At 50.3% G+C, this 15,198-nt stretch overlaps 1 protein-coding gene across 2 annotated transcripts in view; it reads right to left on the bottom strand.

Annotated features, from left to right (window-relative positions):
- Positions 1-15,198, bottom strand: part of DOCK1 (dedicator of cytokinesis 1) — a 561,005-nt gene that overhangs the window by 462,617 nt on the left and 83,190 nt on the right. Inside the window, exons 12-16 of one of the 2 annotated variants that reach the window (XM_040254437.1) lie at positions 12,336-12,478; positions 8,639-8,764; positions 3,780-3,904; positions 2,533-2,631; positions 1,529-1,601 (exon numbers count right to left, since the gene is read on the bottom strand). In XM_040254437.1, the coding sequence (XP_040110371.1) occupies positions 1,529-1,601; positions 2,533-2,631; positions 3,780-3,904; positions 8,639-8,764; positions 12,336-12,478 (566 nt within the window). The remainder of the gene's footprint in view (positions 1-1,528; positions 1,602-2,532; positions 2,632-3,779; positions 3,905-8,638; positions 8,765-12,335; positions 12,479-15,198) is intronic. The other variant, XM_040254438.1, reaches the window with a different exon arrangement.

The raw sequence follows: 15,198 nt of genomic DNA, 5'->3' as shown, positions 1-15,198 counted from the left end.
CATTTCGTCAAGGCTGTGGTGGTAGTCATGTATGGATGTGAGAGTCGGACTATAAAGAAAGCTGAGAAAGTTGCTGGGAAAGTTTGGTGCTGGAATGTGAATGGTCTAATGCCAATTCTGCAAAGTGTGAGCAATTCCAGATGCAGCAGCTGATGTTTCCTGTGGATGCGGGCAGATGTGTGCCTGCTGAGGCCAACCTCCCAGGAGTCATGTATGGACGTGAGAGTTGGACTATAAAGAAAGCTAAGCGCCGAAGAATTAATGCTTTTGAACTGCGGTGTTGAAGAAGACTCTTGAGAGTCCCTTGGACTGTAAGGAGATCAAATCAGTCCATCCTTAAGGAAATCAGTCCTGAATGTTCATTGAAAGGACTGATGCTGAAGCTGAAGCTCCAATACTTTGGCCACCTGATGCGAAGAACTGACTCATTGGAAAAGACCCTGATGCTGGGAAAGATTGAAGACAGGAGGAGAAGGGGACGACAGAGGATGAAATGGTTGGACGGCATCACCAACTCAGTGGACATGAGTTTGAGTAAACTCCTGGAGTTGGTGATGGACAGGGAAGCCTGGCGTGCTATAGTCCATAGGGTCGTAAAGAGTTGGACATGACTGAGCGACTGAACTAAACTGAACTGATTCTGTGCCAAGCACTGTGCCAAGGGGAGGGCAGCTTCCACTTCGCTTGGTCATCAACCCCCCAGGGGCATTTCCCCCTCAGGCTGAGATATTTGGAAACACACAGAGAGTCAGGGCTGAGGACCCCCCACCCCCGTGGCTCTGGTCCCCACAGGGTCGTGGGTGATAAACATGCCCACCGAGGCCACCCTTCCCGTGGGGCCACTACATATACCACCGTAGCATCACTTGCATTCCCAGCTCTTAGCAGACGGCCGGATGGATACAGCCCACAAGGGGCAGTAATGCGTCTTCCCCGTGTGACTTTGTACTTGGTGGCTAACAGAGGGCTACATCCTTAGCAGACAATGAATTCAACACAGGCTATGAGACAAACTTCATCTTCAATGCTAAATCCTTCTGGAATGTGAGTGATACGAATAGCCGTTCTTTCCTCCCAAAGTCTTGGCATCATGTCCAAGGCTATACCAACACCGGCGAGAAAAGGTCGGCCTGAATTCCAGACACCAGTGGCTGCCAGCAAAGCCAGGGAGGGCTCAAGGTTTTCAGCACCAGCGCAAACAGCATTAAAAGCAATTTGTGAAATCTGTCTGTTACAGCTCAGCGATTTTCTGAAGGATGGGACAGGATCACAAAACAAATGGGAAAGACGAAACCCAAGGGTAGAGTAGGAAGGAAGGGCACCTCACTGGACAAATTCGAGAAGAAAATGAAGATCTCCAGGGAGCAGCTCAACCAGAGTGGACAGCACTTCCCAGAACTGAGTTCACCTGGACATGGAGCCGGAGTGTCAAGACCTCCCTGTGTTACAGTAACCACCGTCTAGAACAATCCAGAATAAATGCACAACAATAAATACACACGGGCTAACAAAGCGTGTGGCTACTCACAGTCCTGGGACGACCTGTGTCGGAAGGTAAACCGGAGGTGACTGCGGTTCACGTCCTCGATGGGGATGGCCACCTGGGGATAAGCAGGGAAAGCCATCACCTTTACAGCACCTTCCCCCCGAGTCGGCTTCATTCCGCTGAGACAGCCTGGAACACTCCACACACTTCTACCCCACAGGGTGTGATCTTCCCGAAGGCAAATGCCCTTTGAAAATTTACACCAGATAATGCTGTCCAGGATGCCCCGTGGACTGGAAGAGGCAGCTGAATTTTTTTTTTTTTTAATGTGCTGATCCTCACAGTGAAGCGTCTATTTTTTAAAGTTGCCATTCATGTTGTTAGCCCCAATTTGGAGGTACCCATGTTCCCTCGTAACTGTGGAGACCTGCCCTGGGCTGTAGCAAGAAGGCTGTTCTTTCAGGACACAGAGTAAAAGGAAAAAGACCCAATACACGCTGCCTTTAAGCCAAGAGTGTCTGTCATCTCATAGCTGATGTTTGCATTCCAACGCCAACCACTGGCCTAGTGTCCCAATACCCAAGCCCGCGGAGTGTGGGCTGGCTCACGGTGGGCGGGGTGTCAGGGGCTGCACTAGGAATCTCGGAGCATCACAGCTGAGCGAACAGGATCCATCTCCCCAGTGTTGTCCTCCATGTACTATCACCTCTATTCTTTTTTTCCATTTGCTGTAAAGACAGCACGCCTTACATAAAACAGACCCGAGAAGAGACAGACAATAGCGGTCTGTAAAGGACTGTCATTTGTCTCCAGGAAAGTCTTGCTTTTACGTCCAAAAGGAGATGAGAGTAAATGTAAATTCCAAGAAACCCCAGCGAGGTTCCTTAGCAACCTTCTTGAACGACTTTGTTGAAAGTACTCCGGGGCTGGTGGAGGGCACCCACTGGCAGGCAGCCCTGGGGAGGTGCGAGGGGGCGACATCCTCGGGATACCAATGAGCCTCTCATAACCCACCCCATGGGAGAATAGGGCCATGGAGATGATACCTTAACCGTCTCAAACCAGCGCGGCTGTTTCACTTGGTAGTAAATCACCGACTTGTACTCTGAAATCGCTTCGTCACCAGCGCCCGGAAAGATCACATGCTTTAAAAGAAGCATAAAGAGTTCGCATCAGCCCTCGTCAAGCCTGACACTGCATCCATCTCCTCCTCCCACCCCTGTTAGATGAGCCGGGAGAAGGAGCAAGGGTGCCCCAGGAATGCCAACAACCCCGGTGCCCACAGAACACGCCCCCTCCAGTGACAGAAGGACAGGTCGGGTTGGGGCCAGCGGGCAGCAGAAAACCTTGCCCGCAGACATCCAAGACCTTGATGGCCATGCGGCCTGGAGATGCTGCTGCCTTCCACCCTCTATACCCCTAGTAACGCTCACCCTGACCTGCAGGAAACCCCGTCTCCTGGTGGCTGGAGAAAAGCACTACAGATCAACAAGGAACTGACCGTTCTCCATCCCCTTCCTCCAGCCACAGACAATGACCACTCGACTCTAAGGAGACATCAGTTAAGCCCAGGGGCAGCACGGCCTGTTTCCAGAAAGACGGCAGGGCAGGACCACTGGATGTCAGCCAGAGAGAAAGGATGCACCCACCTCCAGGCAGAGCCGAGCCTCAGGGGTACCCGCAAGTCACTGCTCTGGGCCATGTGGGCCCCAGGAAGCCCAGGATGCAGTCATGGTCCAGAGAGGCAGCTGGCAGGGACTCCTGCTTGGGCTCAGCCTCCAGTCCTCAGAGGAGGCCACAGTCTCCAAGTCCCTCCCAGGACAACTGCAGGGTGCCGTGACCACACAGGAGGAGGTCTCCATGACCACCACCCAGGAAAGCACAAGGTCAGAGGCCCCGATTCCAGCCCGAATTCCACCTCTCACGGGCTCTCTAACCTCAGTCAAGTTGATTGATTTCTCTGGGCCTCAGTTTCTTCCAGTCTCAAAAGATGATAATGACAGTATCTGAACATCTAGTGTGGCTGCTCACCCTCCAAGCCTTGGGCTTACGCTGGCAAGTGGGGGCCCAGGAGGGATTTGGCAAAGGTGGTCAGGACCCCAGGGACATCCAGAGACCGTCCAGTTGCGGGACCCACTGGAAACCAGCCCTTTTGGGTAAGGGAAAAGGAAGAAACAGCAAACGTTCTTCCCGAGAAACGAGACTGGCTCTTCACATTCCAAAGCAGAGGCAAGGCGCACACGAGGGAGGTAAGACTCCAACACCACAGGTTCAGCTTTGCAACAACAAATACCTCCAGCCGTTTTCCATCTTCATCGTAAACAGACACCGTAACTTCGACATTCTTAGCTGTCGTCTTGCTTCCTTTATCAAAATCTCCTTGAACTAATGTTACATAGATATCATTTCGAACATCACCTGTGGGGGAAAAAATTACACCTTTGAAACCAATCCATTATTCATCGTGTAACTGTGAATTTTGCCAAACTCACTGTCTCTCTGAGCAGAGTATCATAAATACTGTATTAGGTGATTATGAAGTATTTTCTACAAAACAGTCTCCGCATTTAATAGCATGACAAAGGCAATTTGCATCATCACTGTAAGACTTGCAAGAAAGATGAAAATGTCTCAGCCTCCAATTATCTGCTCGGGGCTTCTCGTGGGCAGCAGGCTCCTACACTCTGTGGGCAGCCTATGCCCAGAGCAGCTCGGATGCAGTCAGTGGGTCTGCACTGACCCTACCGTCACCCCAACCCTCAGCATCCATGGCCCACTGCAACCCACATCACCAGCCCTTGTCATCTGCGTCTCAGCAGTCAGCACCCCGAGGATCACCAGCAACACTGGCCTCCTTTCCAATCCACTAAGGAGCTGAACAAAAAGCAGCATTTGAACCACAGGCCAATGTCCTGAGTTGACACCCAGGATCGGGGACCAGGAATGGGTCAAGAAATGTTCTGCAAAGGATCATCTCTCCTCCAGGCAGGCAGCTGTCCAGATCCTGAACGAGGCCACAGGGAGCAGAAGAAAAGACTCAGGTATTTGAAAGTGAGATGGGCCCTAAACTGTGCAATATTTTGCACACACACACCAGATGAGCTCAAGACGCTTCCTCCAGCTGAGAACACACGAAGCCCCCGGTAAGGGTCCGACTAGGAAAACTCTGCAAGCTTCATCAGCAGCACGGTTTAGAGGAAGCACCACTACCCTCTGGAGGCTGCTCTGCTGTCTGTCTGGCCGCCTCCCACATCTGACAAAACTTCCCTCCCCCGGGGGATATGAGCAAAGGTTGTGTCAAGAGTGGCAAACGACCTGCTCTGGGCAAAGAACAAGGATCCCAGAAGGAAAAAAAAAAAATTCCCGCTGGTTTCTTGGTTTTCTTTTGCTTTTTAGATGGCTCTATTCTGGCTTTTAATGTATGCGACTATTAAATTAAACTTTCATTTAAAAGTCATCATTGTAATAATCCCTGTGGGTGGCTACCACTACCAGAGCAGCTGCTGGAAGGAAGCAGGGCTGCGATCGCTGATACGGACCACGGAGAAGTTCAGAAGGACAGCGCGCACGGCCGGGGGAGGAGGCAAGGCTGCAGGTCCAGGTCGCTGCTGTTCGGTCGCCACATTCTGTGCGACTCTTTGCGACCCCGTGGACTGCAGCACGCCAGGCCTCCCTGTCCACTGCCAACTCCCGGAGCCCACCCAAACTCATGTCCATCGAGGCGGTGATGCCAACCAACCATCTCATCCTCTGTCACCCTCTTCTTCTGCCCTCAATCTTTCCCAGCCTCAGCGTCTTTTCCAGTGAGTCTGCTTTTCATATCAGGTGGCCAAAATATTGCAGCTTCAGCATCAGTCCTTCCAGTGAATATTCAGCGTTGATTTCCTTGCTGTGTGACCTCAGATAAGTCGCTTAACCTTCAGGGCCACTTACCACCAAAACCACCTTACCGACCAGGCAGGTGGTCTGCACATTCTCTCTGCCTGAAAACTCTTATCAGAGCACCAAGGCCGTCATCAAAAAGGGCTACAACAGCTTCACACGGGGCTTCAGCAGCCAGAGAAGGGGCATGTGCTGGGGAGCGGGATGGCTGAACCTCAGGGTCTCCTCGTCCGATTGGCCTAGAGATTCTGGCTCCAGTCCAGAAGTAAGATCCCATATGGAGGTCAGCATCTCTAATGGGCACTCATGAGAGGGTCTTAACAAATGCCTCTCAGGCTCTCATTCTGGGGAGGAAGGAGTTGGAAGCAGACGCGGGAGGCCCATCCACGCCTCCAGCCACCTTCTTAGCTCAGAGGACAACTGTGCTCCCCACCAGGATCCCTCAGAAGGACCCCGGGATTTCCAGGGGGCCACGAGAAGGTGTGAAAAGCAGGGACAATGGTGGCACGGCCAGCTCTCCCACTGTGCAAAGGAGACGCATGTCTCCATAAACATGCGTGTGACTAGATGGAACTGGTTCTACCAGGCTAAACATAAGGATCTGAATGACCATGGCCCCAAAGGGTAAGATGCTCCCAACCTCTCAGCATCCCTCAGCTGCAGAGAACATGCGTGAGTCCCTCAAGCCGGGCTTGCTCACTGCAGGAACACCAAGCGCCAACTCAGCACACCAAACAAGCCAGAACAATGGTCAGCTGTATAGGTTTCCCACAAACCTATTAAGAGATTATCTTAGAGGTTTAGACTTACTCTTTAAGTCTGTCAATCATAAGGGAGACACAACCAGTGTGAACTAGAAGTTTCCCAGGTTTCCCAATCACTTGGAGAGAGAGAGGGAGGAGAAAGAACATGCCCCTGAAATGCCCTTAAAATAAACAAAGCGGTAACTCTGGGCACCCTTGTGCACACAGGGCTCGTGATGTCAGTGACGCTGTCCTCATGTATCAATTTGCGTCTCAAATCCACATGTAAATGATACGTCCACTAGAAGTCCAAATTCGTTAGCTGTGTATAGAGCAGACGACTTCCACAAGCAATAGATGTCCCATCGTTTCTAAACATGCTGTGCATCACGCTTCCATCCTATACAGGTGAGACTGGCTAACGCTCCATCTAGCCAATGTTAGATGTCTTTTCCTATCAGTTTAACATCGTTGACAACGAGCCACGATTGCCTGGAGGAACAGAGGTAACATGTCCCTGAAATGCGCTATAATAAACAAAGGGATAACTTTGAAGCACCTGAGTGACCGGCTCTTCCCTGAACCTACAGCAAAGACCTGCACCAAGGGCCGCAGGCAAGCACTGACCACAGGGTGGTTTGGCCTCATTTCCACTGTTCATTAGCCATGTGACTTGAGGCTGTGGCTTAATTGTGATGGGAATTAGTTCAACATCCATGTGGAGGCCTCCAGGATCCTTTTGAGGATCAAGCTAGGTAATTAATAGCAGCATTATCTGCAAACCAAAAAGTGTCCCACAGATATCAGGGATAAAGATTCACAGGCTTTCCAAGATCTCATGATATCAAATCTGATGATTAATATGAACATTATTTGGAAACAGAAGTCATATTGTAAATATCACAGATTAACCTTAATATGGGATCTCATTATCAGTTTAATAAGCTTAACCACGGTTGGATGGGGGCGGTACTGGCATGGTAACTCACACACCCTGAGTGGGAACCAAGGTAAGCCAAGGGCTTCCTCACGGAACCTGTATACTCACGCATGCCAGCTGTCCCTTCCTGCTCCTCCTTCCTCCTTTTGATCAGATGTCCATCCAGACTGTGTCCCTGTCTCCCTCATCCAACTCTCGTCTTTGAGAGGAGCTGCCCCCTCCCAGAAGTCCCAGTGGCCGACATGCACCTGTCCCCACCCCGGCCTGTCACTGTCCAGGGTGCCCAGGGGACCTGAGCCAGCCAGGTCTGATGACAATCAGTCTCCCTGTTAGGAAACACTGGGTGGAAAGCATGTCATCTGCTTCAGGACACTGGGATTTGGGAAGAAGTGGGGTGCCAGCATGACCGGTCCCCAGAGGATAAAGTCAAGTTGCAAAGGAGACGGTGCAGAGCAGCACAGCTGGCGGTCCAGGCTGGCCCAGCAGCAGGCTCTGTCTCTCTCTTTCAGCCACACGACTTACAAATATCCCCAGGGTGAGGCTGTCTGAGCTGGTCCTGTGCTTTCTGATACTTAAACCCTAAGGTATCCTAACTCCAGCCAGATCTCCAGGTAGGAATCATTATTGTTCTCATGCCTGGGAGGAGAAAACACAGCTCAGAGAGATGGGGTAACCTGCTCAGGGCCACGGAGGGGCAGAGGTGAGACACACAGCAAGGGGTGTGACCCCAGCCTGGACACTCACAGCTGAGGCCAGTGGGTGGGGTTTCAGGGTGGTGGACCACTCTAGGGGAGAGTCATTTAACTGGTAACCGACCCAGAGGGCTATTTTCAAAACGTGGAACATACTAGGGTGTATTTATCCAAACTGTACTCCCTTCATTGTGAACATGTTCTGGACAATTCAAACGCTGTTAGAGATCATAGGACAGACCTGGGGCCATCACTGTAAGTCTGCCTCATCATCATCAATCCATTCCTTGGAGCCAAAGGGTGAATTCTGCACAGGCTCTCTGAAAGGTCCCCTGCCTGCTCACCCTCTACCACATCACTAAGCAACACCGGCCAAACACTCTCTGTGCTTTCAGCCAAGGTAAGTGGGATGTCACACATCCCTCCTTCCCTGCCAGACAAGGCGGGCAGAAGACAAATGGCAGGCATCTTGACTGGGGCAACAACAGAGCACGGAACAGCAGCAGGTTTGCTTGCGGTCGCGGCAGCGTTTTCCCCAGCCAGCAACAGAGACCGCCTGGACGTCTCAGGCTTGGGTCTTTGGCCGATGCTCATTCCGTCCTCTTGTCCCTGTTACTGCATCACCAGGAGTCGCTCCACACGAGTGCTCCCAGATTATGATTAATATAGCCAAGAGAGACCTCCTCCCCAGGCCTGATCCCTGGCTAGCTGTCCCTCTGACCGCAGTCCTGTCTGTGGGAATGACCCACCACCACGCTGGGCTTTACACGCGCCACGCTCTGCTTGCCTGAGTTCTCATGTACACGTCTCTCTTTGTGGCAAGGTACACAAACACTCCCATTGCGGCTGCAACCAGCACACGCTCAGAAGGACTAAAGGATTCATCCATTCTTACCAGGCATGATGATCTCCGGGAAGCCCGTCTTCCGAGCCACTGCTGTGGTCCTATCCACCAAATGAGGAAACTCTTTTCTAATCTGATGGATATCTCCAGGAAGTAATTTCAATGTTACCCACAAACCTAGGAAAGCAACAGTTGCGTGAGTCAGGTTATATCTTGTACGTCTTCATATCTTGTACATTTTTACAAGTCTGCACAAAATCCATTTCAATGAATGAGCAGTTTTTAATTCACCAGGCAATATCTTAAGAGAAAGTAGAGGTGGATGAGAAAAAGGAGAGAGGCCAGGGAAAAGCAGCTTGGCATGGGGGAGGTACCAGCATCTGACCACCTGGGACACGAATCCCACATCAGCACACCGTAAGGTCATGATAGCACTTATGTGCTACCCTCGCCCAGGCCTGATGACTCTTCAGAGTTGATACTGTGTTGAAGATAAATCAAAAGGTAGCATTTTGCTGGGAGGGGATTGAGAAGGCTATCATTTCCCATTCTCCCAAGAAGGATGATAGCAGAGGAGGATTTGGGAGGTACACAGGCAGCTTCTTGAACCCACGAAAATACCAGTCCTCTCGGGCTCTCGAGAAGGGAAACCACGGAAACCGTGGAGCACCAGGCCGTGGGCCACCAGTGGACCACCCACACGACGGATGGCGGCAGTCAGGGCGGCCCCATCCCTCTGTTTCACAATGTTGCAGCAAACAGGGGACTCGTGCCACCCAACCCCTTCTCCAAGGGGGAAACAGGGACTTCCCAGCCCTCGAAACAAGACGCGAGGATGCCCAGGAAAGAGCACGGTGACCCTGTGAGCCCCGCCCACCCTCCCTCTGCAAAGCTGACGTATTTTGTATAAAATATTCCTGGAGCGGCAATCAAACAATAAAAGGGGAGAAAGCTGACACTTAACAAAGCCAAAGGCAGGAGGCAAAGCAGCGGCTCTGTCAGCTGCTTTCAACGACATGCCGTCCTGGCAGGGGTGGAGGGGTCACTCTCAGGAGGCAGGTCAGGGTCTCCCCATCCTTGAGCCCTTGGGGGCCTGGCCTGCTTACTCAGCTCTGTGGGACACCACTCCCCCTCAGCCCACCCACCAGAAGATAACATCAGTAGCAGCTTGCTCAACTCACTAATAAGCCGGTAAGTAGGTAACATCACTTGTTATAATTTAAACACAGAGATTAATTTTTCCTGTTTATGCTAGGCTTGAAACACTTCCTCAGAGGAGGAAATGAGGCCAATTTTCAAAGGAAAAGTGCATTTTAGGTTGAGTTTGCTTAATCAAAGTAACTAAACACAAAGGGAACTAGCATATGCTGTATTTCAAACAGGGGCCAATCCCTCGGTTGGGAAGACACCCTGCGCGAGGGCACAGCAACCCACTCCAGTGTCCTCGCCTGGAGAATCCCACGGCCAGAGGAGCCTGGCGGGCTGCAGTCCATGGGGTCACACAGCTGGACACAACTGAAGCGACTTAGCACGCACGCACGCACGCGTTTCAAACAACAGGGGCAGATGGCTGGACGCACGTGAGGATTCAACGTCCAGGTAAAATCCCAGGCCCTCTGGGTCCAGGCTTTAGAATAACTTGGGCTAAATTTAAGAGATGTTGTCTACTGTGAGAAGGAAAGATGTAGATGCGAAGCTGAACTAGGCCGAAGCCCGGAAGCCAGTACAGAAGAGACGGGTCATGTTTCTCCAAGTCTCTTCCATGGCTCCATGCACTTGCCTGTGACTTGAGGGGTTGCCACTGATGGGAATAGGAGCTCCGCTGGGCAGAACCCCAGAGGCCCTGCCGCTCGCTCTGTGCTGCATTTACCGGGCCCCGCCCAGCTCTCCCTGGAAAGCACTGAGATAGGCCTGAGAGCGAGCCCCAGAAAAATGCCCCTCCCTCACGTCTGCTTCAAGGCCAACACGAGCCAGTGACATGGCCCAAGGCCATTCTGGTTCAGGAAGCCACAAGGGTCCACTTGAAAGCAGTCAATGCTCTTGTCACTTGGCTCTTCCCATGACCTGAAACCACCCCTCCTCCCCGAGAAGTTCAAGGAATCGGGGACCCTGGCCTCAGCCCTTCTCCGTGACATAGATTTTGGCCACAGTAACAGGGAGACTGACAGAGGCGGGGCTTGGGGCCTCTTTTTAAGCAAGTTCCGGCTGGCCTGCCCGCAGTCTCCACTTTTCCCAGGTGACCCTGTAATAAAAGTGGGTCAAAGCTCTGATGACACTCCAGGAGGAGCCAGAGGCCTGGGGACCCCGCCCCAGAGCAACTCCAATCAAACAGCTTTAATTGGGTCTCCCCGTGGTTTTCAATTAAAGTGCAAATTGGGAGGGCTGGTAATTGATGAGAAGACGGGTCCTGGGTCAGCTGAAAATTGCTCTGTCTACAGAGGCCATGGCTCATTAACGTTTGGGGCTGAGGTTTTGGTTTTGTTGTTTTCCGGGGGGGAGGGGCGGTTCAAACCAAAAGAAAGTCCAGCAGAGGGACAGGAGCAGCTAATTCCTGCAGAACATTCTTCAGACTCGATCCACACTCTCCCTCAGACCAATGGGAAAAGAATCAAGATAACTGTTTCTTAAAAGTCGAGTGATGTAAGGTAACCAGACAATGAAACAGGTCCGTTCACCTGAGCCCCACTGAGTCCACGGCAAGCCTGCATCTAATCAAGGACTAACAGTGGACTGTCCCACCGGTCTCAGGCCTGGGAGACTCGAAGGTGACTTCCCCTCCGGCTGGAGGCGGGGCCTCAGCAAACACTTGTTTTCCAGCAGCCCTCCCGGCCAGGCGAGTGCCAGCTGTCACCAGCCCAAGGTGATTGATTCATAGCCTCTGCCAACAGAAGGTCAGCCCCTGGGAAACTTGTCATCGTGGGAGTAAAAACGATGACTGCATGCCAGGCGAGCGAGGGAGGAGAAATCCCCTCCATTACAAACCTGAAGGGGAACTGGCCTGCAAAACGGAACCGCTTTCTCAGGGGTGTGGAGTGGGGAAGCCCCGCAAGACAACGTGGCAGGGCTCAGCTCACAACACGAGTGAGGAAAAAGCAGCGAGAAGCACAGCACGCACGGGGAGGTGGGCTGTGCTGAATGTCTGTGTGTCTCTAAGCAGCAAGGTGAAATCACAGGCCGGGGATAGCTATTTCACTCTCTGCTGAAGTCACTCAAGTGTTCTGAATAGCGGAGACAGCTGGAGAAGTCTCAGGAAGACAAACAAAGGAGTTGCTTCCAGGCCCATCAACTCTGGGCTCTTTGCAAGCATTGAATCCTAGTATCCGTATCCCAGTCAGTGTTCTCTCATCCAGGAGCTTGGTTCTCAGTAGTGCTTACAAAGATGACCAGTGAGGAAAGCCTCACAGGCTGTATGTACATCAAGAACAATGACTAATCACCATTACCCTACACCACCAGCATCAGCAGCGTCGCCATCAGTATCTTTGTAACCATCACTCCCATCTTTGTTATCATCACCATCATCAACACCACTGTTATCACCATGACCATTATCAGCGTGATCGTCACCGTTATCACCACCATCACCCTGATCATTCTTGTCATCACCACCACCGTTTTCATCACCACCATTATTATCACCATCATCACCAACGTCACGATCATCATCAAACTAAAATTCACACCATGCAGTATCTTCCCAGGCTCATGCACATGGACACTTAGAGGAACAAAACCATAGGATACGTACCCTGGCCCTTGTGGTTGACTTCTTTGGCAGCAATGACTTTGTTTATAACAGTCTGAAGGAAGTCATTCTCCCCTGCCACCCTGGGTGAAAAACGGGATGACATGTTCAGCGGCTTGTGTCGGATGGCGTCGTCCAACGCGAGCCTGGAGGGCACGGGACGAGCAAGACCACAGACACAAAGGGGCACGGGACCCAGAGGTGACGGTAACAAGGGAGCACGAGAGAGCATCATCACCGAGCGTGAGAGAGAGCCGTCACGAGTCAACGCACGACAAAGGACAGGAGAGGCGACAAGAGAGACAGGGAAGAGCATTGATCAGGAAAATGCTGAACCACACAAGAGAAGTAAAGCAAACAAGCTCGACTCTACCCCCAGGAAGTAAAGGCGCACCAGAGCTACCCTCCATGCCTACCAGACAGTTTACAAAGAAGGGAACTGGTCTGAAAGCAATACGACTGAACAGCATTTAATCCCAAGGGATGTTTATGACCATTTCTTCTATTTCAGTAATTCCTGGCCGTAGAGCATAGGTCGAGCGGTGGGTGCTTTGAAGGGAAAAGCAAAATCAAGATGAAAAAAAAAAAAGAAGATCCCTCGGACCCAATTGCTTGGGAAGCTTGAGCACACACTCTGCTCCATCAGACTATGTACTCAACATAGCCTAAAATAATTAAATGTGAAAACAGTGGCATAATCTTCAGAGAACACAACAACCATGTGTGAGGAGTTAAAACTGTGACATAATTATGAATATACGTCATCAGTGTTCGGGGGACTCAGGAATCAGGAGCTTTCTACAGAAGGTGTACCAGGACTGAGAAAATAAATACAAACAGGCGACATGTGCAAAGAGAAATACCAGGTAGCACAGCCAAGCACAACATGCAGTGAGCAAGAAGATAAGTGTATAATGTTTAAAATGATTTCCAGAAACAAGGACAAGTGAGCCCACATGACTCAAGGGAGCTGAGGGCTGTTTTCATTTGCTTCCCCAAGTTAAAAAAGACAGAGAGAGAGAGAGAGAGAGAGAGAGAGAGAGAAATGTACACTATGATTCCTCCCCTAGAACTTACCCTGAGATATAATAAATCAGTTTTAATGGAGCAAAAAATGGGTTTCATTAGCATGGCATTTCCCGAAGAACTACTTTCCCTGCTTATTTTGCTATTAAAATCATGTTTCTGTTTTGTTTCTAACACTGAACATATGAATCTGGATATCAGTCTTCCTTTAATGGAGCAAGAAGTCACAAACTACAGTGTGAGCTGAACATGTGATTTTTTTTTTAAGTGGACATTTCACTAAAGGACAGAAAAAGATGGCAGCAACCTGCCATCCCCAGGTCATAATATGTCCCAGTGAAATTTAGATTAGTGTGTCTAAAACTAATTAATAACCCCCTCACTTTTCAAACCATAACTCAAAATTTTTTTTCTTTGACTTTTCCCAGAAGACAGTAGTAGGCAACAGGTAACTTTAACACAGTGGTTCATTTGGACATGAAGAAACTCTGAGGTCTAATATCTAAACGGCATTCTAAACAGCACTGGGCTGCACTTTTCTTCTCATGGGCAACTCATTATCATTTCATACTGGCATGCTTTATTGATTACCATGATAGCGGCTCATATTCCAAGATGATGTTCCTCTTGTTTACTAAACAAACTTCCAGATTCTGTAGAACCGAGCTCCCTCTGTAACTCTCATCACTGGCTGTGATTTCAAAGTATTAATATCACCATGCAACAGAACATTCCATGATGAGAGGAACGTTCTTCATCAGCACTGACTGATCTGGCAGCCACTAGCCACTTATGGTCCTGAAGGCTTTAGATGGGACCATTGTGATGGAGGCAGGAAATATCTGATTTCAGTTAATTTTCATGAACTCAAACCGTTACATATAGCTAGCGGTTACAGTGTTGCACAGAAGAACAGCTCTAAAGCAATGAAGCCACAACAAACCTTTGCCTCCAGTTGTGGGGTGAAATAAGCAAATGTGAACCCCAATTTAGAGCACATTCATGGTTTTCTGTTATTCTAACTTCCTACTGAGCCAGGCCTGGGGATGCTATCTGAACAGTTCACCTGCCTGCAAAGGAACCACTCTGTTCCACCTGAAACATGTGCTTTTCCAGCCTGGGACTAAGAGCGTGGTCCATTGTGCAAGGACAGGATGCAAAGGGAAACCCCCTCCTACCTCCTGCCCTCCCACCCCCCTCCCAGGATTCCTCCCACCACCCACCAGCCTCATGGGCCTCCAAACTCCCTTGGTTAGCACCTGAAAACCACCAAAACAGCCTAAAATAAAATTTCTCTCAAGCCCAGAATCAAGCAGAAACCAGAAATGAGGAGAAAAGACAAGAACGCAGGGCACTATGACAGGTCATTCTAACTCGATTTATCATTTGCTCCTCTAAGGTTTCGCTCTGCCAGGAGGAAGCCGCCTCTTGCAATTAACCTAAACTGCTCTAATTCCTCCTCCTCTCTCCACACCTCTGTGTGAGGCGGAGAAGTGCCCTTGAAGGGACTACAGACCATTATCTAAGTGCCCTCTCTGGCTTTAATCTCCAGGGAAATAACACCAATTCTTTCAACCTTTTCCACAGGAACTGCCTTCAAATTGGAGAGTCAATTTAATGAAGCTCCCCGGAGTGCTTTCCAAGCTCGCCACACCTCTTGACAGACTTCAGGTCAGAACTAGACAAACCCTAAACACGGCAAGCACAGGCAGCGTCCACTTGAAGCAACCCAGGGACAGAAAAATCACAAGGATTATTTCTCGCTTTACAAAAGAATGCAGTCTTATTTTGTTTGTTTTTTTTATTTGGAAGACAGCAACTTATCGTGATGAATTTGAAG

The sequence above is a fragment of the Oryx dammah genome, unplaced genomic scaffold, assembly GCF_014754425.2.
Source record: "Oryx dammah isolate SB20612 unplaced genomic scaffold, SCBI_Odam_1.1 HiC_scaffold_14, whole genome shotgun sequence".
Lineage (NCBI taxonomy): Eukaryota > Metazoa > Chordata > Mammalia > Artiodactyla > Bovidae > Oryx > Oryx dammah.
This window is presented reverse-complemented; position numbering and strand designations above follow the sequence as displayed.